General features: G+C 40.5%; 1 protein-coding gene across 1 annotated transcript in view; it reads left to right on the plus strand.

Annotated features, from left to right (window-relative positions):
• The first annotated feature begins 1427 nt into the window (after positions 1 to 1427).
• Positions 1428 to 27783, plus strand: part of ttc6 (tetratricopeptide repeat domain 6) — a 212846-nt gene continuing 186490 nt past the window's right edge. Inside the window, exon 1 of the mRNA XM_043698490.1 lies at positions 1428 to 2438. Coding sequence (XP_043554425.1) covers positions 1428 to 2438 — 1011 coding nt within the window. The remainder of the gene's footprint in view (positions 2439 to 27783) is intronic.

Below are 27783 nucleotides of genomic sequence, written 5' to 3' on the forward strand. Positions count from 1 at the left end.
AAATTTAATTTGATTGTCCCTCTTTGAGGAGATGCACCCTTCCTATCTACTTGCCTTCTCTTGCAGTATTGAGCCACTTGAGCCTAATGGAGCACAGACTAAACCATGTGTTCCTCTGTTCCAAGTTAAAGATCACACAGCACCAGGTTATAGTCCAACAGGTTTAATTGGAAGCACACTAGCTTTTGGAGCGGCGCTCCTTCATCAGCTGAGAAGACTGGAGAGACATTTTAGATCAAAATCCATGATGGCCTAAATCTTTGGTATTTATTGATATTTCAACCTGAAGAACAAATGTTTATCTATATAAAAAGTCAAATACTATATGAAAAAGAACATATTACTGGGTATTATTTTCCTATTATTAACACTTGAATTATTGTGGCTAACTATGGAAGCTGTTCCTATTTTTGAATTTGATGTAATGGATTTATATACTTCTGGCAGGTGGAGTTACAACTAGAACTTAGTATTTTTGATGCACTGCACCATAACTGCTTAATTGCTGAACTGGAAAACGAAACCATGTTATAAACTTTCAATAGTTATCCAAGGGGATGGAATTATTGCTTGGGGCTGCTTATGATACAGTAGTCCTGAGCAGTAGACCATAACATAAGTCATGCAACATAAATTAGAAAATAATTATTCCCAGCATCTCAGTGAGCAGAGTCAGCCTGAAGAATATGTATGTTGATTTTAATGATACATTTGCCTGGTGACTTTTTGTTATTAATGCTTCACCTTCACTTGGGCAAAAGACATAACTGTTGATCAGAGACCTCATGCACTCGCTGTCCAGTGCTATCTGTTTCACAGTTTCTTTTTTAAGGAAGGACTCACAATTAATGACTATAGAGTTCCTTGTCTTATCCTGCAAAGTCCAAGCATAAAGGGAATACATCTCCAGCCTTACAGATCTACTGTATCGAAAGTTGGCCATACAAATAAATAAATAAAACATTAATTAACTTAGCTTTGGTTTAGAAATTAGATACTAAAAGCTAATTTGGACATATATGATTTATCCCTTGACATATTTCATAATATTTATAAGTAAAGGGACACTAAGCATTTAATTGACAATTCTAGATGCAATTAATTTCAGAGAAAACACAACAACTACCTGTTTTTGTTTCCTATGTTCCATTTATGGTATCTAACCTGTGAATAAAAATAAACAAAAATTGTCTGAAATATTATGCATTAAGCAAAGTTTGTATGACACTTATTTTAATTTGCAGAATAAGAGCTAAAGGCAATTAATTGATATTTATGTAGTTTTGTGTCTAGTTTAATTTTGAAAATGTTGTACATTCATTATGTTGTTATCTTACAACTCGACTCATAACATCGACAAATTGTGTGCAGCATTGTACTAAATGAAAGGTTTCCATCCCCACAGATCTGTAACGTAAACTCCAGAAATGTCTGAGACACAGAAGTATTTGGTTTCACATGACTCTGAGGAAGTGCATGAGCTGGATGGTTTACATAAGAAATCACAACCAGACTCTCTCCATTTGACACAAACATCAAATATTATGCTCCCAAAAGCAGAAAGTCCTGTAGAAGAGAAATTTAAGCCAATAACTACTAGCCCTGTGGAAATGTCTGAGGATATTCAACAAGACAATTTTTTAACACTTAACGTTGATGATAATGCTCTGGTACCAGTTGAAGTTGCAAAAACAGGTCCTCGAAGAAACAATAAGAGATTAGGTAAGAGACATGCAACAAGTAACAAAAAATTGATTGGAGGCAAAGAATGGCATGAACCACATGGCAGGAAACGGGATGTTTTCAAATCAGCAATAGCTCCAATTGCCGGTACTGCTACAGCTCTGTCTATGTCAAAGAGGCCTAATCCACCACCAAAACCTAATTCATCAAAACTCTTTGCTGCAGTGAAGTCTTCTACACTAAAAACACCTTCTTCTCTTCCTGAAAAGGAAGAAGTTGCTGTTTCAAGTGCAAAAGTGCATGATCATAAAACCAACAGTAAAAGTTATGTAAAAAGTAGCACCCTTTCTGCAGATGTGACCAAACAGAGTAATAAAAAGGAAAATTTCAACAAATCTCCTTCATTGACAAAGCAAATACCATCAGATTCTACAGGCGTCCAAATTGATAAAGAAGATAGTGCTCATTCCATTCATTCTCAAGGTGTGAGGTCTGCTTCAGAACTGCTAGAAGAAGCTAAGTATCTAGCAATGCCAGACGCACAAAAAATATATGAAAGAAACTTCCAACAGAGCAAGCCAGAGCAGTCTCTGACCGCAGCACAGCAAACATTTACAGCTAAGGCAAAATCTGTTGATGAAATCATTGCTTCACTGCGGTCTGGTAGACACACCACCTCCCAGTCTGCTTCAGACCAAAAGATCAAAGGACTCTTGGAGAGAGTGTTTGGCTACAGTTATAGCAGTAAAAGTGAGGTAAGTGAACCATAACAGAGTGATATTTTCTATTAGTTGAAAGTTGAATGTTGTGAAAAATGTAGTTTCCCAAAATTATAGCAGAGTTTGTTGTCACAACATACCAGACAAAACCAACAGTCGAAAGAAGTGATGAATCTTGATGTGGTTCAGTCAGTTTGTTTTTCGAATGTATATACATTGTATATGCTGAAACTTTATTGCTGGAACAGCACAGCAGGTCAGGCAGCATCCAGGGAACAGGAGATTCGACGTTTCGGGCACAGGCCCTTCTTCAGGAAGAAGGGCCTGTGCCCGAAACGTCGAATCTCCTGTCCCCTGGATGCTGCCTGACCTGCTGTGCTGTTCCAGCAATAAAGTTTCAGCTTTGATCTCCAGCATCTGCAGACCTCACTTTCTCCTTATACATTGTATATGACCAAGCGCACAAATACACTGTGACATAAGTATTAAGTATTATTATTTAGCTTTCTTGATTAAGATATTGTCACTGCAGATGATAAAGTAGGAAATTTAAAATAGGTCACATGGCCAAATTTTAAAAATTTTGTAATAATGCTGAAGGAGGACAGCAGATGACACAGTTATGTTAGAAAATGCTGTGAAAACACAGAAAAAAATTCTGAAAAGTGATTCTGTAGATATCACACAAGACAACTGAGTGAAATCTAGGAAGCAGTGGGTATAACAGAAACATTGTTGTAGACAACTAAGTGAGTTGGGTGTCAAAATTCAAAAGACTTTAACCCTGATCCAGCTTACCCACTTCTAGGTTTTACAGGACTGGGAAAAGGAGTGTAAGAACTGAAATGAGATGCGGATAGCTTTTGTACAAAATTAGTATGTTCACATCATTATTTATGGGCTACAAGGAGTGGGAATACTTCCTTCCTGTCCCCCATCAAACTTGGGACTATATCAGAACTCCCAACATTGGCAATTAAAATCCCACCTGCTTGCTGCACTGTTCATGTGGATTGGGCCCTTGTACATCTTGGGTTTGGATGGAACCTACTGGGTCCTCCAGCTGGGTTTACAATTCCCACCTGAACTGTCACAGCTTCCACTCTCCCATTCTTCTCTGCATCCATAACCCATACCTGCTTGTAACCAGGCTTACCTTTGTTTGTCAATCCCTTGATATTTAGCTATATAACAGGTAATGATTCATTCATTATAATTATAAATAAAAGGTGTTGAATATACTTCAGGGTAATAGGTAGTAACAGAACTAAAATGATAGGACAATTGAAATTTTCTGCCAACATATACTGTGTCATGTGGCAACTTTGAGATGTTTAGTGAATCTTTGGTGACTACATGGACAGGAAATGCCTGCTTAAACTCAACTTAATTTCTGAACTTGAACATTAGCTACTGCCACTGGAGGGCACGTAGATGAATGAAATTTTCCTGGTTTGCTCACCTCAAGTGGTGTACATCCTGGGGCAACAAACAGTCCAAAAATATCAAGTGAGTGGCTTCCGCAAAGCAAGAAGGAGATACCAGTACTTCAGGAATCCTTTACAAGTGTAGTGCTGCTCAGTTGTTGTATACCAAATGGCTACATGGGGAGGGAATGGCAAAACATGGAAATGTTGTTGTTGTTGTTGCAGGGGATTTGACATTCAAGAGGATAAATGGGCATTTCTGCAGCCAGTTGATGTCTTGCATGGCCTTGCCTCCTTGACACAAGGGTAAAAGAGACCACAAATTAGTGCAGAATATCATGCCGGGAGGATGGGAACAGACAGTAATGGTCGAGTTTAGAAATAAGTGTTAAAAGCAACAGTCAGCATGGATTTGTTAAGTCTGTCTAACTTGAATGAGTACACAGTTGAATTGAACTTGGTCATCTCAATGGTGGTGACGTTAGTAGCAATTACCTTACAAAGACTAGTGCTGGTTGAAGGTGAATTGTTTCTTGTGCAATTTGTGAGCCACACAACATCACTTCAGCACCCGTCATGTAAGTGGAATGATGGTCTGTGCTGAATGCAGCGATAAATTGAACCTTTAATGTGGTCTGGTTGGAAGGCTAATGGAATACTGCAGGTGTTCAGATCTTGATGACAATCACCAGATAATTGCACGTGCTAAGCCTGAATGTGGATGGATGGTGGGAACATGTCCCTCATCATTAATGTGTAGCATGTCTGACTGTGTGGATGAGTGTGCTCAACCCTCATCTTCAGGCAATGTCACCAATGAATGTTCTGAGATTGAAAAAGAACCTTTCACTCCTTCTGTTTCCTTTTTAGTTCATTTCCACTGTGAGTCCTGGGTCCTGCCACTAGTGGTCACTGTGCTTACTTCCCGAAGAAAGTGAATCAAGACCAGAGCTGATGACAAGCTCAGGAACAGCAGTAGACCACTAAGGAGATCCACCTCACGGAGAAGCTCAGGATGTGGGGGCTGTGCAGGAATGCTAGAAGTTTTCAGCCTCAACTGCATTTCCTGATGAGGCACAGTGTTGATGCAGGCTCTGTATGACCCAGCATACTGACTGAACTAAGCCTGATCCTGGGGTGGGCCCTGAGGGCTGAAGGAGTGACAGGCCCTCCTCTCCCAGTGGCTGTGAAGGTGAAAGCTGCCTGAATCTCTACGTAATTGGCTCCTTCCAGAGAGTGATGGGAGATTCCTGTGGGATCTCTGTCATGCATCACAAATACATTAAGACAGCGACTGATGCCACTTTGCAGTAGGAGCCAAAAACAAAGCTGGTTTCCTCCAGGCGTAGGGTGCCACCTACTATGAGGGATGTACTATAGCACTGCAGAATTAATCAATAGGAAGGGATTACATTTGATTAATGTTCAGGTAATCTGTGAGCATTATTACCAATTGCTTGACATGTGTGCCCACTACCCTGGCAGCTGCCATGACTCCTACATCCTGGAGCACTCTCATGTACCTGGTGAGTTTGAGTTTCCAGGGTCTTACAAGACTGGTTACTGAGGACAAGGAACTGGGACCTTGGCTCATGATACCATTGTGCAATGTACTGACTAATGTGGAGTTTAGATACAGTACTGCCCAAGGCCTCAACCAGGGACCGTGGTGGTACAGACACTGGGGCTGATGAAGATGTAGGTCCACTGCTTGGATAGGTCTGGGACAATGCTCTCCAGTAAAGTCTAGATAGAGTGTGCTGCATCATCCTGGTGTGCTTTAATCTCTACATTTGGTCTGGAGGTGCTGGTGTTGGACTGGGATGGACAAAGTCAGAAGTCATACCACACAAAGTTATAGTCCAACAGGTTGATTTGAAATCACAAGCTTTCAGAACACTGCTCTTTCATCAGGTGACTGCTGACTTTCTCTGCATTTGGAACAGGTGATGTGTTGGATGCTGAAGAACTAGGGGCAAAGGACAGTGTCCCAAGCAAGAGGAGGACACTGGGGAGGAGGAAGCTGTCATTGTCTATGACAGAGCTCAGCTGTGATGGGCACCATTAGCTACTCAGGTTCTCATTAAGACCAGCTTCTAATAGATGACAGATGGGTGCAGTGGGTAATCATGGACTGTAAAATATTGATTACATATAATGTGTGTTCTCATTTGCAACAATATGGAGAACCTCCACCTCGCTTGGGTTTGTTTTTGTTTGCTCTGTTGTCTGGTAATAAAAGCATTTGTCTGCATATGATATTCCCCTCATGGACAATGACGAGCTGCTAGTCTCCAATGGGCATTGAGGTAGATCTTCAGATGGTGGATCGAAGGACAATTGACGTGTACGGCCTGGTAGTTAAAAAACGACTATGGTGAGAGAATGGGATTGTTTGAGTGAGGGTGTGTGACTTTCTGGTTGCTGTGCCATGATATTTTCAATGAGCGGGTAATACTGATTGTCAGTGCTTGTTCAGATGCATGGCAGCTTTTCCCAGATGGCATGGGTGCAAGGGATTTCAGTTTCTCAGTGAATATCTGTTGAATGGTGAGTTGTTCTGGGAGCTTGTGGTCACATGGGGCCAGAATCGGATGTAATAGATGCCATAGGTGTGGTAAGTTGTCAATCAAGTGGATTTGGTAAGTTATGGTCGGAAAACTCTCAAGGCTTCACAGAAAAACTCCTTTCAAATTACTGAATGCAACTGAGATTTGGACAAAAGCAACAGTAAGATTCAGCCTGCAATGTTTGCAATTCTCCAGTTCTTTGGCATCTCCCCTGACTCTAGTCCTACTGAAAAGTTATGAACAGTGTGCCTGCAATTTCCATCTTCAATATCTTTGGATGGACTTCCTCTGGTCCTGGAGTTATATTAACTTTAAGTACTGAACATTGCTCCAAAATGGTTTTCTTATCAAATGTGAACCCTTTTTAATGACTTGAATGTCCTCCTCTGTCACTAAGACCTGTTAGAATCCACCTCCTTAATATTCACTTAATACCCACTGTTACCCATTGCCTCCATGTGTAAATTCCCTAATTGGTCCTACACCTCCTTTTACCACCATTTTTACTACAAAATAGAGGACAGTCCAGCACAGCACAGTAGCAGGCCCTTCACCAATCATATCTGAGTGAATGTGATGTCGTTTTAGACTAATCCTATCTGCTATCTACTCTTTATTGCCTTTACAAGACTTTGGGATTTCCCTTTATGTTGGCTGTCAGTCTTATCTCATAATCCTCCTTTACTTCTATAATATGCTTTCTGTCTTCCACAATTAACTTCTGTGTGCTTCTCTGTTCTCGATTATACGTGCTATCTAAAACCTTCCAGAAGCCTGCTTTCTTCTTTAGTGTAATTTCCCTCTCCTTTTTCATTTGAGGAACTCTGGATTTGTTCGTCCTACCTCTTCCTTGTGAGAGAACATGCATTAACTATGCCTGAACCATTTGTTATTTGAAAATAGTCCCACTTTCAAATTTCCTACCAATGTTTTGATTCTGTCTATCCAGCATACCTCTTCCATGCCCCATTGAAGTCAGCTGCCCACAATTAATTGAACTTACTCTGCCTTTCTACAGTCATTTTCTATTGTCATCGAGGCATTTGGATGGGTATATGAATAGGAAGGGTTTGGAGGTATATGGGCCGGGTGCTGGCAGGTGGGACTAGATTGGGTTGGGCTATCTGGTCGGCATTGACGGGTTGGACCGAAGGGTCTGTTTCCATGCTGTACATTTCTATGACTCTATAACTCTAAATTATAAAATTGTAGATAGCTCAGACAAATGTTATTCAACCCATCATGTTGTACTTCTCTGTAAGAACAACTCACCTACTCCCATTCCTTCACCTTTTCCCTAAAGCCATGCACATTTTTATCACTTCAGATAATTATCTAATTCTCTCTTGAAGGGCTTGATTTAATCAGCCTCCACCATATCTCAGACAAAGCATTCCAAGTTCTGAAGCACTTACTGCTTCAAAAAAAGTGTTCCCTTATGCTAGTTTTACTTCCTTTGTTCATCACTTTGTTTCTTGATCATCCTGCCAATGGAAACTTGTTCTTCCTATTTCGTTTGTCCAGATCCCTTGTTACTTTGAATATCTCAACTAAATCTCTCAATTTTCTCTTCTCTATGGAGAGCAGTCTTAGCTTCTTCAATCCATACATGTAACTAAAGTTCCATACCCTTCAAACTACTCATTGTTTTTGCACTCTCACTGATGCTTTCACATCTTTCCTGAAAACTGGTGCCCAGAACTGCACTCAGTACACCAGTGGAGGCCAAGTCTACAGTTCATGCAGGTTTATCATAACCTCCTTATTTTTGGACTCTTTGCCCCCATTTGTAATGTCCAGAATCTCAACAGTTTAGTTAACCGCTTTCTTATGCAATGCCACTGCTTTCAATAATTTGTGCACATATATATATCATATTGCTGAAAAAGGACACATTTGTCAAGTCTTTTCATCTTGCACTTATCAGGGTTGGAGGGTTTGAGCTACAGGGAGAGGCTAAATAGGCTGGGGCTGTTTTCCATGGAGCACGGAGGCTTAGGCGTGACCCTATAGAGGTTTATAAAAATCATGAGGGGCATGGGTTGGGTAAATAGACAAGGTATTTTCCCTCTGGTGGGGGAGTGCAGAACTAGATGGCATAGGTTTAGTGTGAGGGGGGAAAAATTTAAAAGGGACCTAAGGGGCAAATGTTTCATGCAGAGAGTGGTGCGTGTATGCCATAAGCTGCCAGAGGAAGTGTGGAGGCTGATACAATTACAACATTTAAAAGGCATCTGGATGGATATATGAATAGGAAGGATAGAGGGATATGAGCCAAGAGCTGGTAAATGGGACTAGATTAATTTAGGATATCTGGTTGGCATGGACGAGTTGGACCGAAGGGTGTGTTTCCGTGCTGTACATCTCTATAATTCTGAAGAGTACCAAGGCAAAGGAAAAAGGTATGCTTTCCTTTATGAACAGAAAGTGCTGATTGCTTGGCAATACTCAAATTTTGAACAGCCAAATGATTACCTTTAATTTGTATTCCCTCTTGTCATTCTTCTGATCAAAATACAGTATTTCCAATCTGTTTATGTGAAAGAACTGATTTTTAATTTTTATATCATACCTTCTTGTCATACTTTCCCAAACTAGCAGAGATATTTCCTTTTTTTTAAATCTGTTCTCCTTTATACTTTGGAAACTTTTGTCAAATCATTTCTTCATCTTATAAATTCCAGCAAGTACAATTTCTTTTTATCCATGGGACTTGTGCATTGCAGGCTGAACCAACATATATTGCCCATTCTAGTTGCCTTGAAAAGGTTTGTGTAATTTCTCCTCACACTTGGGCCAGAATTTAACATCCCGCCCTAGGCTGGGCTGAAGGTGGGGAATGAATGTGTAAAGTTGTGCTGTGTTCGGGGCCATGCCCACCCATTTCCTCACCTCTGCTGGTATTTACCAGTGGGAGGTGTGTGTCAGGTGGCCTCTTGCTGTTGAGTCAGTTATGGTTTTTAAATAAGCACTTAATTGCTACTTACCTGCCTCCTCTCACTGCTGCAGGGGGTATCCATATTGTGGTGGGGCCAGATGTACTCTGAAAGCCCATGTGGCTGGGTGAGAATTTGTTCACATCAGACACTTTGTGCACATGGAGGGCTCCTCTAGCAGAAAGGACCATCCTTGTCCCAACCATTCTACCTATTGATCCACCATATGTGCCCCCATGACCATGGTGCACCGACTTTCCTCAACTTTGGCTACCAGCATCACCCCTGCTTGGGGATTAATTCATCAAGTAACTGCTGCAGCATGGGAATTCAATGTTTGTGAAATACAGATGTCAGAATGGAAGAAGATATAATGTGCCCTGAATAGGTACTAATGACTGTCCTAATTTTGCAGAGCATGTATTGGGATTGGTCATTTACTCATCAGAGTGGCTATATTAATTCCAGAAAAGACAATACGTATGTACATATATTAAATGGACCAAAAGGACCCTGAATCCAGCAAAGATTTCAGATCGACAGCTAGATGGCATTTCTAGTATATGGAATGAATTGTCTGTTGTGGCCAAAGGTTAGGATTGCTCAGAGACTACCAACAAAACCAAAATTACATGTTTCCAGTGATTTGTCATCATACAGTGGCAAAAATACAAGTTCCCATTATGTCATACTGTCAACATGGATGAAATATGCATTGATTTCAATATGGTCAGCAATCAGTGAAGGGAATAAGTTTGGAAACAGTTCCACTGAAAACCATGGGGCATGAGAAGACAGTCTTCTCTGAGGTACTAACCTGCACGGCCACCGAAATAAATTTAAAGTCTATGGTAATTTCTAAACATAAGACCACTTTGAAATCAAGTTTGTTGCGGGAGATTTTAAATATGTCCATGGTAATGGTTTGTTAGGTAAGGATAGAGTGAAGTTGTGGATTGGAGTAGTCCAATATCAGCATCCCAATGATGTGCAAGATAAATGAAGCTTGTTAGTGTGGGACATCTTCAGATGGCATGTAACCAATAAGATGAAGAAGTCTCTGCAAATAAATAATGACAACATAATAGATATACCCAGAAGTCTAACATCTATAGTTTAACCTTTGGATGAATGCCTCAACAAGACATTGAAGAACCACGTTCATGCAGGATGTAACAGGTTCGTTGTTGGTGGAGAAGGGACCTCCACAAAGAGTGGAAATGTACATATTGTCCCACTTGATATTTCATGTCATTCCATCATCAAATCATGGGATGATATTAACATACAAATAGGTAATTTGACAAATGTAGGATATGCTATTAATTGAATGGAGAGAAGATCATTTGTTGTGGAGGGATGATTCTGCAATTGAAAGTGTCAAACCTGATCCAGTGTGGATCCTTACAATAATGCCATTGCTGAAGTGACTCAGAATAGTTTTGCTGCAGTCTTTGCAGCAGATGCAGGAGATGATGCTGTACCATTTTTAAAATTATAAAGACCATGCTTTTTTAGTTTTGTGTTTGTAATTTTGGACTGAAATGAACAAAGAACTGCTTTAAAACTAAGGATAGCTGTATGATTTGAAAGCAAGTTATTTGATACTCATAATGAATACAATTTGTGCAGCTGTGGGTTATAACAGTGTTTGCAGATGAGCTGGCTCAAAGGGTCATGTACAGATGGAGCTTTGGTTGGCAACAACTAGTTGATTGGTCTTTGTACTAGTGACCTGTTATTGATGACAAAGATCTTCTGATTAGCTCTCAGGCAACTGAACAGCTTGTCCTGCGAACAAGCTCCAGAGAATCCATCAAGTCACTACCAGTCCGGAGCTCTTTCTCCTTCCTCTGCATAAGCTACATTAGACCTGAATAAAACTAATTTATTTTTCATTCATCAGTTGCTGTAAACTATGATTTTTTAAATTGATAAATCAGAGATCTTTTTAGAAATGAACTAGCTACCTGTGCCTCTTGCAAACCAGTGGAAGCATCCAGTGAATGACAACTGAGAAGCAGCATTCTGACTAGTACTAGAATCATAAGAATCATCTTCGCAACCTTTGTGAACAGGAACCATGAAACTCTTTTTCCAGTTTTTCCCTCTATCCATAATCCATGATATTTTATGTGTGTATGTGCGTGTGTGTGTGTAATTCAAATCTAATCAGTAATAAACAGTAATTTTTGCTAAGTACAGAACACTGGTCCACACTTTCTGTCAACCTGGGATTAAGAGTCAGGTAAACTGATGAACCTTTGCATACTTTTAAAATCTTTAACTTTTATGATTACTCTAGGAATAACAAGCTTGATTTCCAGCAAGCTACACACAGTGAGTCATGACAAAATGTTTTGATTACTCCTTTAGAATTAATTAATTTGATAAAAACAGTCAAATCAATTCAATGCAATTTACCGCTGATTACTTTTTTCACTTTTCAAAATGATGACCACCTTCATCAACACCAGTTATTCACATTTTACATCTAGTGTAAAAGTCAACCCCCTGTTTTGGAAGGATTTTCCAAGGCATCAAGGTCAACATATATGCTGTGAACTGCAGTGCTTAAGAAGAAAAATTTGGAGTGCTTTGGGGAAAGCGAGGTAGTAGGGTTAATTGGTAGCTTGTTAAGAGCGTAGATACAGGCAACATGGATCCAATTACTTTTTTCCTTGCTCTATGAGTGCCAAATATTGGCCATTTAAGGTCACTTCCCATCAGGCCTCAAATGTGAGGTTGGCAATTTTGTATACAAGATAAATGGTTTTGAACAGATTCCAAGTCCACGTATTTTAATGAGAGCTCCATATAACAATTAAGTGAGAACTCTATATTACTCACAATCCATTGATTACTAGCTCCCCATATTAATACACCTGAGGTTGGTTGGTTAGCTCAGTTGAGTGTGATGTTTGTGATGTAGTGTGTTGCTAATACCATGGGTTCAATTCCCGTACTGGCTGAGGCTTACCATGAAAACCTCTCTTTCTCAACCTCTCCCCCTAGCTGAGGCATGGTGATGCTTAGGTTCAACTACTAGCAATTGTCTCTCTCTAATAACAGCGGCCCCATGGTCCAATAGGATTATAGCAATTTTACCTTTATTTATACAATCAATTCTCACCTATTGCCCCATTCCATTAGGCCTCAGGCATTCCTTCAGATCTTATTATATTAGACAGGCTGGAGAAGTTCACAAGCAGCATGATGCCTTCCTTGATCTTCAGATGTGAATGGAGTATGGGTACCTCAATTAAGATTGCATGATAGGAAACTCTGCCATTCACAATATCCTGCTGTGTTTTATTTTGTGCTTCATTTTTATCCTTTCTTGAATTCATGACGCTGTGGGTGTACCTATACCAAACAGACTGGTTCAGAAAAGTCGCTCACCACCAACCTCTCAAGGGAAGTTAGGAGAAGGCAACAAATACTGGCCTTGTAAGCAAAACTCTCACTCTATGAATGAATAAAAACAAATTTAAAGTGCTTGCTTAAAATTCTTTATTGAGGTACAAAGAACTTTTAAATCAGAAAAGTAATTTTATTTCTCTGATTTGTCAGCCTGTGGAGAACATAGAAAATCTTAGCCTGGGAAGAGAAAAGCTGGGAGATAACAGTCAAGTTTTAAGCAATATGAAAGATAATATATTTGCTAAATTTTATGATGTACATATAGAAAAAAATTGCTTGTGCTATAGGAAATCTGTGAATTTTTGTAACATTGGTTGGGGGTCTTGGAAAAACATGAGATAGAGCATCTAGTTGTTAAAATGGTATGTGCATTTGGGTTGAAGTGCAGGTTGTTTAATGTGGGAAGAGTGATCTGAATGTTAATCATGGTGACAGTGAAGTTACTTCACTATTTTTGGATCGAATGTGACAGATAAGTAAAATTATCACAAATAAGTCGAATAGTAAATGCATAAAATAACATGGTCACTTTTTAATTGTGTCTTTTCATGGATGAGAAATATTACTTTAACTGTTCCACCAGATAGAGGCAAGGGAAATAAATGTAAATTCACTAACATTATCGATGACATATTTTGAGTATCATATTTTAGGCCAATCAGACAACAAAGCTATATATGAATGAAATTGTCAGGCTGATAGATTTTACAGGCTTCTTAACTTTATTAAAATCTCATTTATGTTAAGCTTGAATATTTATCCTGTGCTTTATTTAAGAAATGGGCAAGAAAGACAAATGCTAGTTTATGCGCAGCCTTTACAGGAGAGTAGCTGTGCTTAAGTTGTTGATATGCTTTGCAACTGCAATATTTTTCAGAGCAATGAGATTATGCATATGGATTTAGTATTTAGTTATGCCTATCACACAATATATTTGGATTTAAATAATCAACTTCATCTACTTCTAAGCTTGGTTGCAAATTATGTGTTTTTATGTGTCTTGGTTGAAGATCAGTTGGGTTGCATTTTTTCACTTTAACTGTAAGTTAGATTTTGCATTATGAAAATATGTTGTGTTGTATATTATAGATTTGAGATAACATTAACATAATACCTTCAAGCATTATCAATGTTGGAGTTCCTGAACAAAGCCTCCTGTGCCAACTACTCTGGCTGCCTGCCAGCAGGCATTAGATCTGGATGAGTTCATGTAGAACTATCTTACTTAGTTCCCAGGGTTAAGATTGTCCCCAGATGCTTAGGGTACAATATCCACTTTGGGTGGCAGCTATACCATCCCCACTCATCTGAACATGAGTATTATACGGCCTCATGTGAGAGGAAATGTTAAATTTCAAACCATAATGCCCATTGTTAATACAAGGATTACTTAAAAACACTGCACCAGCGCATGTCCACTTTATTCCTGATGAAGGGCTTACGCCCGAAATGTCTATTCTCCTGCTCCTCGGATGCTGCCTGACCTGCTGCGCTTTTCCAGCACCACATTCTCGACTCTGATCTCCAGCATCTGCAGTCCTCATTTTCTCAATGTCCACTGTATGTTGAAGATCCAGGTCACTTACCAAATGACAAATTGCATGGGATTGCATGCTAGTATTTAAATGAGGAGACTGTGGAAAATTCAGGGAAGGACCCTCCGTGAACTTCCAGTACAATGTTGGTGCTGTCCATACATAAAGATCTGAATTCCAGCTTCACAGTTGGATTATGTTACAAAATTGTTCTTACTGCGATGGGGCCTAATATGCAATTATCAGAATAAAAATAAATTGCCAATAATAGTTAAACGATTTTAATAGCAGCTTTATATTGCACTTTGAATTAAAAATAAAACCAAGAATCTGGTGAAGATAAGGGTTAAAATGCACCACATATTTGTGCTAACACAGTTGAGCACTGTGCTCCTATCAGTAACAACAAGAATTTTGAAGGTTTAAAAGATTTAATTTTTAGATAGTGGAAATGGGGAGAGGAACAAAGTGGTAATTCATGCGTTGAAGCAACAGCAAAGTATTACTATTGAACTGATTTACATTCATTGCTGTTGGTCAGGTTAGGCACAGATGCAAAGTGAGCTTTAGGCTACTTGGCTGATATTGTAATTGGGTGAATTTCTTGGAGAGAACTGGGTTACTTGTTCAGTTGAAAACCTGTGATGCTAAACTAAAATCAGTACAGATGCATGAAATTATCTGCTTGGAGTTCTTGTTGTGCTTATGTTTAATTTAATCATTTTAAGTTGGGGTTTGTGCAATGAAGATTGGCTTTAGTACTTGTTTGCATAATTGTTGTTAAGTAATCTTGATCACTAGATTGACAAAGTATTATTTTCGGTTTAATAGGGTTTAGCTCTATTTAAATTTTTTGTGTTTGCTTGAGCAAGACTGAAAGTTTATTTCAGGGAAGAAATGTCTATTGTGTTAACTGTGTGAAATATACTTCTTTTCAGCATTTGGAATTGTTGTAATCTGATTTCAGGTGAGACTGGCTTTTCTGTCTACTTTACACCTGAAGACAGAAAAATAGATTGCAAACAAAGCTGGTGCCAAATAGCAGTTTTGATGAAATTGAAGTTCCTATTCATCTGATACTAAAATATAAAGAACAGCAGCTATCACCTGAAGCTAACATTTGTAGCTTTACCTTTAAGGTTTTTCCATTACTCTGTATTAATTTTATAGCCGGGTTCCATAGACCATGAAGGCTCTATTTTGAGACAGCATTACTAAGTTGATTGCATTTAGTTATCCATCATATCCAAAATTTTCCACCCTCCTCTCTAGATCTTGAAGTGCAGTAAAATCTGTAGTAAAATCTATTTATTCAAATCTATACAGTTGTCTTACCCTGATTCTTATCCTGTTGTATATACAAATTTGTTATAACCATTGCTTCCAATTCTATATTTATTACTGAAATCAAATGTTAACGTTTATGGTGGAGAAATCTGTTTATTTTGTTCTGCTTCTGGTGATGCTACACATTCACTTGTATAATGCAGCATCAATGATAGGGCAGTGGCTGCTCCACAGAGTTAATGTAAATCTGTGTGGCATCATTAAGAGTATAAATTAATTTCTCCCTTTTTATATTTAAGAAATGAAGGATCCTTGATTGCTTCACTTGCTTATTTCTTTGCATAGCTGAGCTTGCTTGGGCTGCATCAGACCGTGGGTGGGTGTTTTCTTCTAAGTGGTGATGAATATCAAATGCATGGTCTGCCCACCACTGTGAATGGGAAAGCCCACAGATTGTGTCCCTCTCAAGCAGGTATGTGGTCATCTAGTGGGCTTTGTACTGGATCAACTCTTTGGGTCAGCAATGCTTGTTCTGCCTGAAATTGTTGGTGAATCAGAGGTTGCTCAGAGGTAGGTAACCTTATAGATGATTTCTAGGTGAGACTATTGATGAGAGAGAATCAGGAAGGTGTGGAAGCATGAGAAGTGGCTGTCTTTCAGCAGCCAGCCCCTTACCATTTCTGATCTATGCTCTTGATCGGCTGAGACTGAGGCCCACAATTGCCTCAAACAGCCCAGGGAGGTCACTGCACAGAACTGGTTGGAAGGCTTTAATTAACTAGTTAACGGTCTGAATTGGTAACAGGACACGCTGAGGACTTAATTCCTGCATTGGCAAGAAGGTTAATTGGTCTATTCCTGATATCTCCTCATCAGATTATCTTGCCCACCTTTTCCCAGGAGGACAATTGTGAGAAAACGTGGTGACCTTTTTAAGCCTAGAAATAGGTTTCAAACTGCAAATTTTTAAGCATCGCCAAAACCACCCACAATATTATGCACTTTAAAACTCCTCCCAACCCACATTCCATTTATCACTCTTATCTATTACTTTATCACCTGTGTTCAATGTCTTAATCACTCCATCTTTTGCCACATCACATCACAAAATTCAACTTGCCTAATACTTTGCCCAGATCCTCCCTCAACCATGACTCATTCTTGTTCATTGTTCCAGTAATGCACCAAGGTCAACGTTCTTTCTGTCAACAAAGAAAACCCTCCATTTTACTTGTGTGACAAATGCATGGCATCCATATCTTTCTTAGTCTTCGTAGTGTTTTTGGATGTTGAACTCGAAAAAGTTGCTATATAGTTATATATATGTGTATATTGCATCACACGCTCAGAATACAGATACCATCTGTTCATCACTAATGATATTGTAGTCCGATTCATTTTAGGAACCTTTGGGAAGAACTAATTTAGATAACATTTGTTTGAATTACTGACTGAAAGATTCATCATTGAAATCTGGGGATTGATTTTAAATGGAGATATACTGAGAGCAGAGATAATTAAAGGGGAACTCCTGTAGGAAGCCAACGTGAAGACTGGCCCCCTGTCATTCCTGGACCTTGTTTGGTAAAGTACCACAAGCTTTAACTTAAACCTGGTGGCAGTGAAATTGGGGCCAATGGGTATAAAGTGATGTCCCGAGAGCTTTCTCCCATGCAATCAGATGTTCCTCCACCATAGAACTTGCTGGGTTTACAATTAACAGCTAATGATAACTAACCTTTGGGAGCAGAAGGCTTTGTGGCTTCTCAATGTCACTGAGTGTTTTGGATCCTGTTGGACAGGATGGAGTGAACTTTACTCCTTCATCTACACATTGTAATATATTTTCAAACACCCAAGCAAGAATGCCCATCTCACTTTCCCTGACTCGTTTCTGGGGAAGTCACCTGGCTACCTCTATGTTTCTTTCCTCCGTGGCAGTGATGATGTACAGATGGGACACTACCTTTTCTTAACTCTTTCTGCATGCATGCACTGCCAACCTCTGTGGCTTATGACATTGGCTCATTCTCATTGAAAGCTATCTCAATGCTGGCCAGTTTTCAATAGTGCTATGGCTCTTGGCCTTGCAGCGGGGTTTGTAGGCACACAGGGCACACATTCCTTCCATGTTCAGAAGCAGCACACATCCTCAGACTCCTCAAATTGGTGTGACTGCTGGAGGGTGAGCACCCAGAGCCTATCAACAGAGTCTGACATTACACTCATACTGCTAGACTGACTAAGGTCATTGAAGCATTTCTGTTCCTCCTTACCCCACTTTAGGCTGCTGTCGGTCTCAGTAATCCCAACTTGGTAATGGCATGGGGTGGGGTGGTCCTCTCCTGACACACTCTAAAAAGAAGACCTCATTCCTAATTCCTATCCCTCACTGACTCAAGGAGGTTCTCTCGGTCACCTTCCCTCTTTGCCTTTTTTCATTCGCCATTGATGCACCAACAGTAATGGGTTTTGTGATGCCTACACTTGTGCAATCCTATCCACATGTGAACACAAATAGGGTTGCAGCCAAATAGTAGCCTACCAATTGAAAATCAGGATTGCTTCTGAGATCATGCTGGGAGTCAGAAATAGTCCTAATGTGCCCCTAATATAAATTTCCCAAACCTGGAGTGAATATCAGGTCAAATGACTTCCATGATGCATTGTTCACTTTCAAGGCTTGTTTTATGAGGAATTTTAATAAGCATTGCTTTCCTGCTGGTAACAAAAAAAATGAGGATTAAAGTTTTAACTGAGAAAGATAGTTAAATATTTAAACTTTTATTGATGGCTAGGAAATTAAAATTGTGCTCAGGGGAACTAGGTTCAAGGATAGTTGACATCAGGATGGAAATCAATCAGATGCAAGACACCAGAGCAGACAATGAACAGTTTGTAGTAAAAGGAACCAGTCGTAATATTTTTTAACCTGCGAACTGGAGGGATTGATTGTAGGCACAGCTCTCAAATAAGGGAAGCACTCCAGTGTGCCGGAGATTGAACGACATTCTATGATTGTTCACACTTGCTGAGAATGAAGATATTTGTGGAGGCTCCTCCTCCTGTTAGTTGTTTTATTGTCTACCACCATTCATGGCTGGATGTGGCAGGGCTGCAGAGTTCAAATCTGATCTGTTGGATGTGGGATGTTTAGTCCTGCCTATTGCATGATACTTTTGATGTTTGACATGAAAGTTGTCCTGTGCTGTCGCATCACCAGCTTGAAACCTCATTTTTAGAAATGCTAGGTACTGCTCTTGATATGCCCTCCTGCAGTCTTCATTGAGGCAGGGATGATTTCTCAGCTTGATACCACAGTAGATTGAGGAACTTGCTGAGCCACGAGTTTACAGATTGTGGTTGAATATGATTCTGCTTCTACTGATAGCCCGCAGTGCTGAAAGTAAGCTGAAGTTTGAGTTCCGAGGTCTGTTCCAAACATGTACCATTTAGAATAGTAGTATTGTGACCTTCATCAAGAAGGTTATGAATCTATGGAATTTCCTGCCCAATGCAGTGGTTGAGGCTTCCTCAGTAAATGTTTTTAAAGCTAAGATAGATAATTTTTTGAATAGTAAAGGAATTAAGGGTTATGGTGAGAGGGCAGGTAAGTGGAGCTGAGGCCAGAAAAAGATCAGCCATGTTCTTATTGATGGCGGAGCAGTCTCGAGATGTCAGATGGCCTACACCTGCTCCTGGTTCTTATAGCCTTATACATAGACCTCTGACATCAATGTCTGGTAGCTGCTTCTAGAAGTAGTGTGGTGGAGGTGGTTACCCCTATTGATGCTGTAATGCATGGACTTATCTGCGAAAGGTAGATCGGTGAGGTTTCGGAAAGTATGTCTTGCTGATTCCATAACTATCTCCTGCAGATCCAATCTAGTGGCTGTTTCTCTCAGAACTTGACCAGTTTGTTCCATAGTTGTACTATAGACTTACTGTTGGTGATGGATATTGAAGGCTCTTTCCAAACTAATTCTGTAGCCCTGCCATATTCTGTGGTTCTTCCAAGTGGTGCTGAACATGGAAGAGAACTGATTCATCAGCTGAGATGATAAGACCATAACATCATCAGAAATATGAACAGGAGTAAGTCATTTGGCCCCTCGAGCCAGCTCTGTCATTCAATACGATCACGGATGATCCAACATTCCTCGTGTAAGCTGTGATTCCCCTACTCATCAAGGATCTATGTATCTCAGCCTTAAATCTATACAAGGACTCTGTCCCTTCAGCTCTCTTTGGCAAAGAGTTCCAAAGACCGGAGGGGGGATAGTCAGCAGGAGGTTTCCTGGCTTATTTGTGTCCTAATACCATGAGACATCATAGGGTCCAGAATTAATGTTAACATCTCCCAGAAGAATTTCTTCCTGACAGTATATACCTATGGTGCAACCTCTGCTGGACCAGACCTACTGGTGGGTGAGGACACACCCAAGGATGGTAAATGTATTGTCTGTGAGGCGGTTGCTTGACTACTCTTTGAGAAAACTCTCAAAGTTTTGCACAAGCATTCAGAAGTACTGCAGTATTGCATGCAGTTCTGGTCACTGCATTATAGGAAAGATGTGGAAGCTTTGGAAAGGGTTCAGAGGAGATTTACTAGGATGTTGCCTGGTTTGGAAGGAAGGTCTTATGAGGAAAGGCTGAGGGAATTGAGGCTGTTTTTGTTGGAGAGAAGAAGGTTCAGAGGTGACTTAATCAAGGCGTATAAGATAATCAGAGGGTTAGATCAGATGGACAGTGAGACCTTTTTTCCTCGGATGGTGAACACTGACAGGAGGGGACATAGCTTTAAATTGAGGTGTGATAGATTTAGGATGGATATCAGGGGTAGTTTCTTTACTCAGAGAGTAGTTGGGGTGTGAAAGGTCCTGCCTGCAACAGTAGTAGACTTGCCGATGTTAAGGGCATTTAAATGGGCGTTGGACATACATATGGATAATAATGGATCAGATTAATTTCGCTGGTCGGTGCAACATCAAGGGCCGAAGGACCTGTACTGCACTGGAACAATCTATGTTCTATGTTCTAAGTTTGTAAAGGTGGACTTTGCAGGGGAGATAGGGCTATGTTTGCTGTTGTCAGTTGTGGTGCCCAAATTGAAAAAGAGTAACTGAAGCCTGACTTCTGTACTTTTGTATTTAGTTGCCCTCACAAGAAATGATAACATTCTATTAGCTTTCCCAATTACTTGTTGTGCCTGCATACAAAGCTTTTCCAAATTGGGCACCAAGATCCCTCTGAAGCTCAGAGTTCTACAGTCAACCATTCAGAAAATATTCTCACTTTTTGTTTTCCTTGGCAACGTGGAAATGTATTTTCTCACATTATACTCCATTTGCCAGATCCATGGCTACTCTCTTAATCAATCTGTATCCCATTGGTAGCTTCCTTATATCTTCTTCACAACTTACTTTCTTTTGCCTATCTTTGAGTAAATTTAACAATGATACCTTGGCTTCTTCATCCAAGCCATGTATACAAATTATAAAATTTGGGGCCCTAGCACCGATCTCCCTGTTGCAGCACTTGTTATATCCTGCCAACACATGTTTGTCTACCCTCTGTTTCCTGTTAGCTACCTAATATTATAGGACTCCCAATATGTTACCATCATTCCATGATGTTTAGTTTTCTTTGATATGACACTTTATCAATGACTTTCGGAAATCTTAATATATTCACTGGTTTTCTTTTATTCACAGCCATGTTATTTCTCCAAAGACCTCTAATAAGTTGGCTAAATGTGATTTTACATTCACTAGACCACGTTGACTCTGCCTGATTATCTTGAATTTGCAGTGGCCTGTAATGAAGATTTTATATAATGAGTTTCAGGCACCCTCCCTATGGCTGATATTAAGCTGACTGGTCTGCAATTCATGGTTTCTGTCTCACTCATTTTTTGAGTGAAAAAGTTGCATTTGCTATTTGTTAAACCATTGGAATTTTCCCTGAATCCAGGGAATTTTTCAAAAAAGTAATATTTACTCAATTTCCATCGCACTTGTCAGTTTGTTAAAGATTGCTGGATGCAAGCCTTCTGACCCCAGCTACAAAAACTTGCTGAGTACCATTTCCTTGGTGATTATACGTTTCTTCACTTCCTCTTCCCCACAATTTCCTGGTGTATAGCTTTTTCTGGGCTGTTAACATGTATATCCTATGAAGAAGTCTGATGTAAAATATGTGTTCAATTCATTTTCCACCTTCTTATTTTTCCTTATTAATTCCCCAGACTAACCTTCGTATAGAACCAATTCTCACTTTATGAATTCCCCTTTTTCTGGAAACTTTTGAAAATTTTAATTTAAAATTGGAGAATTCAGGAGGTTTCTCATGAAATTAACCAAATAGTTACTTATGAAATATTAGATAATTAAATACAGACCTTTTCTTAAATACAGACCCCACCCCACCCTTAAATAATCTCTCTTCTTGTAAACAAAAGGGTGACAGAGTGTCAATCTGAGTGAGATTGCTACTCTTTAGAAAATTCAGCCAAATAAATTAGTCACTCTTTACTATGTTTTGATTGCCAACCTATCATTGTACAATTACATATATATTTTTCTTCTTGACATTCGGCACTATCTTTTTTTTAAATAAACAAATGATGCCATTGGCACCCCTTAGAATTTTTCTTTCTCTTTGGAATATTTCAATTTATGCAGCATATTCTGAACTATCTCCTTGAATTTCTACCACTGCGTCTAGATTGAACTGATCCTTCACCGAATTCACCAATTCACACTGCTACTCTACTTTTATTCCCTCATAATGACCATAACGTATGCATGCACCTTGAGGGAGAGAAGCATGAGTTCAAAAATAATATTCCATGTTTAAGTTACCATAATATTCAATCATATTATGGATGTGCTTACTTGGGAAGCCTCCATGATAAGTTTATTCAGTCCTCCCATCTCATTGAAGAATATCATTGGCCCTCTGGTTGGACCAGATCATGCTGTAAGAAACAATCATAAAAATAGCATCTGAACTCCTCATCCAGGCTACCTTTGTCCATCTAATATTTCCAGACTATATGCAGATCAAAATTTCCCAGGATTATCACCATATCTTTCTGACAAACCACCATTAATTCTTCCTTTATACCCCATCCTACCATTTGGTTACTATTAGGGTGCTGGTGGAACACTGCCACTAATGACTTCTTGCCTTTATTTTCTCTTATCCCTAGCCAAATTACTTCTATATTTTAGTTTCCTGAAAGTCATCCTTCTCTTTTGTGGTAACATGTGCCACCCCTCCGGCTTTTACAAGTGTCTGGTCCTTCATAATTGTCACGTCCTCTTCAATATTTACATCTTCATCTATGTCATTCTGCAGCAATGTTCTGTACTGGTTATCAGATCATACTTACTTCTGTTTTTGCTATAAGTTCTTTTGTTTTGGTTTTGATTGCTATGTAGTATTCTGATCCAGTCTTTAGTTTTATTCTTTTACTGTTTTTGCAACCTCTGGTCTTATCTGTTGATTTAGAATGAAATATGTTCAGTACTCTGTACCTCTTCCTGCCATTGTCTGCTTTTGATTTCCTGTATCAACACCTTTCTCTCTTGCCTTACGTCACTCTTCGATGTACCATATCTTTCCAAAGTTGATCCCTTGTTCACACTATTTAGTTTAAAGCCATCCCTATTTCCCTAGTTAAATTATGGCTCACTAGGATACATCCCATCATGATTCACATGTAAACTATGTGAATGGTATAGACCCTTTTCCGCAGTGAGACATGAACCAGAAGCCCCTTCAAAGATGCCAATCTTTGAGCCAAACATTCATTTCTCTGTTATTATTTGCCATGTGCCAATTTGAACGTGTACTTTGAGGGTCTTTTTAATTTTGTGTCTAGCTCATCATACTGACGATGTAGAATCTCTTTCCTGACCTGCCTATGTCATTGGGCTTATATGGGCAATGTTGACTGGATCCTCCTCCTTCCACTGTAACTTTCTTTGCAGCCCTGAGTAGATGTTCCAAACTGTGGCATCGGGCAGACATCTAAGCCTTCTAGACCCTTTCACATTGTGACAGGGAACAGTGTCTATTCCCCATCACTGTAATCCCACCTTGAGCAATGGAAACCTGAAGTCCTGTTCTTTACTTCCTCCTTCATCACTTAAATCCCATATGAGAACCATGTTGTGCAGAACATAGCAGTTCATCAGAAATTTGAAGCCATTCTTTGGCGAGTATTGCTGGACATTGCGCACATGCCCCCTGCCCCCCAAAAAAAGAAAGCCTTTGTTTTGGTGGGAATGTGGCTCTCAATGAGCATGTGTGGTTGCCTGGTGGATGGGTGTTATAAGCTTAGGTAGAGCAGATAGCAGCAGCAACTGAATGACATCTCTGGTTTGTTGTCGTGTGTCAGACATGGTGGAAATGATTGACTGTGCAGAATAAACGTATCCTAGCTACTTCCAGAATAGCAGGCATTCACTAAGGTAATGACAGAACCTTATGCCCTATCCCATGGTGTATTTGATTATCAGGGCACTTAATCAGGTGGGATCGTGGTGGATGGGGATCTTGTTGCCTTCCTACCTCCAGTCTGATTTAAGTTTGTTGATGAGAAAGGTCATGAGTAGCTTTCCCACTTTGCTGCCAATTGAGCCATAAGTAGTTAATTGATGGCCATTTGAATAGCCTCATCCGTTGTCCACTGCTGGTTTTAGCAGCAGCTGTTGGGAATGGGGTTTGCCATGTGGCACGTATGACAAAGTGCAGCTTGTGTGCATGAGTTATTCAAAGGCTTGATCAAGAGATCTTGGAAGGAAGACCTCACAAAGAATCACCGCACTGTCCTTTCTGCTGATTTTGCATCTTCCATTACAACCCCTCTTGGACCACCCCTATTCTGCAGACTGCCTTCTGCGTTCAGTTGGTTGTGACCTGATTTCGGGACCTGGAAATTGCTAAGCCAGCACTTACTCCCCGGAGACCCTGCCGTTCAGATGACCTGTTGGCCTCCAATTTGCAGGAAAATCTTGGTTGATGGGATTTCCATTGCTGGAATCTCGATGCAGAGGAAAGGCCCGCCACTGTCGTGTCAATTTCCTAAATGACACATAATATCTAATATCCTGGAAAGATAGGACATGAGGCTTACATTTATTCTCAAAGTAAGTTATACAAAATGAAGATAATCTTAATCAGTTATTTCATTGCTGTTCATGGAGGAATACCACATTATCAGAAGGATGTGGAGGCTTTGGAGAGGGAACAGGAATGATTTATCAGAATGTTGCCTGGTTTGGAAGGTGATAGCTATAAGGAAAGATTGGACAAACTTTACTTTTTTTCACTTGAACATCATAAGATGAGGGGTGATCCAGTAGAAGTTTACAAAATTATGAGAGGCATGGATAGAATGGACAGTTGGAGTCTTTTTCCCACGTTATAAATGTCAATTACTAGGGGATAAAGCTTTAAGGTAAAAGGGAGTAAGATTTCATAGAATCCCTGCAGTATGGAAACATACTATTTAGCCCAACAAGTCCATACTGACCCTCTGAAGAATATTCCCCCCCCCCTCCCCTTTCCTATTACTCTACATTTACCACTGATTCATGCACCTAACCTACACATCCTTGAACACTATGGTCAATTTAGCATGGCTAATTCATCTAACCTGCACATCTTTGGACTGTGGGAGGAAACCAGAGGGAACCCACGCAGACGTGGGGAGAATGTGCAATCTCCACACAGACAGTCGCCCAAGGCTGGGATTGAACCCATGTCCCTGGTGCTCAGTTAACCACTCAGCCACTATTAGGTGTGAGAGGCAAGCTTTTGCGTAAAGTAGTAAGTGCCTGGAATGTGTTAGCAAAAGAGGTGGTGGAATCTGATACCAGAACAATGTTTAAGAGGCATCTTGACAGAAATGTGCATAGGCAGGAAACAGACTGCGTAGAGGCAAAAATATTTTTAGCTTAGAAAGGCATCATGTGTTGGCGTGGTCTTGATGAGCTGAAGGACCTGTTACTGTTCTTCGTTCTTTGCCCTTTTGAAGTTTGTTATATGCAAATTGATTAGATTTAGATTTTAGATTTTATTGTCACGTGAACTCAAGTATGGAAGTACAGAAGTACAGGGGTACAGGAGTACAGGAGTAAAGGAGTACAGGGGTACAGGAGTACAGTGAGTACAGTGAGTACAGGAGTACAGAAGTACAGGGGTACAGGAGTACTCCTGTACAGGAATACAGGAGTACAGGAGTACAGGAGTACAGGAGTACAGGAGTGCAGAAATACAAGGGTACAGGAGTACAGGGGTACAGGGGTACAGGGGTACAGGAGTACAGAAGTGCAGGAGTACAGAAGTATAGAAGTGCAGGAGTATAGAAGTGCAGGAGTACAGGGGTACAGGAGTACAGGGGTACAGGAGTACAGGGATACAGGGGTACAGGAGTACAGGGGTACAGAAGTAGAGGAATACAGGAGTACAGGAGTACAGGAGTACAGGAGTATAAAAGTACAGGGGTACAAGAGTACAGAAGTACAGAAGTACAGGGGTACAGGAGTACATGGGTACAGGAGTACAGGAGTACAGAAGTACAGTGAGTACAGAAGTACAGTGAGTACAGGAGTACAGTGAGTACAGAAGTACAGGGGTACAGGAGTACAGGGGTACAGAAGTACAGGAGTACAGGAGTACAGGGGTACAGGAGTACACGGGTACAGGAGTATAAAAGTACAGGGGTACAGGAGTACAGGAGTACAGAAGTACAGGAGTACAGACGTACAGGAGTACAGACGTACAGGAGTACAGGAGTACAGGGGTACAGTGAGTACAGGGGTACAGTGAGTACAGGAGTACAGGAATACAGGAGTACATGGGTACAGGAGTACAGGAGTACAAAAGTACAGGAGTACAGGAGTACAGGAGTACAGGAGTACAAATGTACAGGAGTACAGGAGTACAAATGTACAGGAGTACAGGAGTACAAAAGTACAGGAGTACAGAGGTACAGGAGTACAGAAGTACAGGAGTACAGGGGTACAGAAGTACAGGAGTACAGGAGTATGGGAGTACAGACGTACAGGAGTACAGAGGTACAGTGAGTATAGTGAGTACAGTGAGTACAGGAGTACAGGAGTACAGGGGTACAGGAGTACGGGAGTACAGGAATACAGGAATACATGAGTACAGGAGTACAGAAGTACAGGAGTACAGAAGTACAGAAGTACAGGAGTACAGGGGTACAGGGGTACAGAAGTACAGGAGTACAGAAGTACAGGAGTACAGAAGTACAGTGAGTACAATGAGTACAGGAGTACAGGGGTACAGGAGTACGGGAGTACAGGAATACAGGAATACATGAGTACAGGAGTACAGGAGTACAGAAGTACAGGGGTACAGGAGTACAGACGTACAGGAGTACAGGAGTACAAAAGTACAGGGGTACAGGAGTATAGAAGTACAGGAGTACAGGAGTACAGGGGTACAAAAGTACAGGAGTACAGGAGTACAGAAGTACAGGAGTACAGGAGTACAGGAGTACAGGAGTACAGTAGTACAGGGGTACAGGAGTACAGGAGTACAGGAGTACAGTAGTACAGGGGTACAGGAGTACAGGAGTACAGGGGTACCGAAGTACAGGAGTACAGGAGTTCAGGAGTACAGGGGTACAGAAGTACAGGAGTACAGGAGTACAGGGGTACAGGGGTACAGGAGTACAGAAGTACATGGGTACAGGAGTACAGACATACAGGAGTACAGGAGTACAGGAGTACAGGAGTACTGGAGTACAGGAGTACAGGAGTGCAGGGGTACAGGAGTACAGAAGTACAAGGGTACAGGAGTACAGACGTACAGGAGTACAGGAGTACAGAAGTACAGTGAGTACAGGAGTACAATGAGTATAGGAGTACAGTGAGTACAGGAGTACAGGGGTACAGGAGTACAGGAGTACAGGGGTACAGGCGTACAGGAGTACAGACATACAGGGGTACAGGAGTACAGGGGTACAGGAGTACAGAAGTACAGGAGTACAGTGAGTACAGGAGTACAGGGGTACAGGAGTACAGAAGTACATGAGTACAGGAGTACAGAATTACAGGAGTACAGGAGTACAAAAGTACTGGGGTACAGAAGTACAGGAGTACAGGAGTACAGGAGTACAGAAATACAGGAGTATAGGGGTACAGAAGTACAGGAGTACAGAA

This window comes from Chiloscyllium plagiosum, chromosome 10, assembly GCF_004010195.1.
Source record: "Chiloscyllium plagiosum isolate BGI_BamShark_2017 chromosome 10, ASM401019v2, whole genome shotgun sequence".
NCBI classification, from domain to species: Eukaryota; Metazoa; Chordata; class Chondrichthyes; order Orectolobiformes; family Hemiscylliidae; genus Chiloscyllium; species Chiloscyllium plagiosum.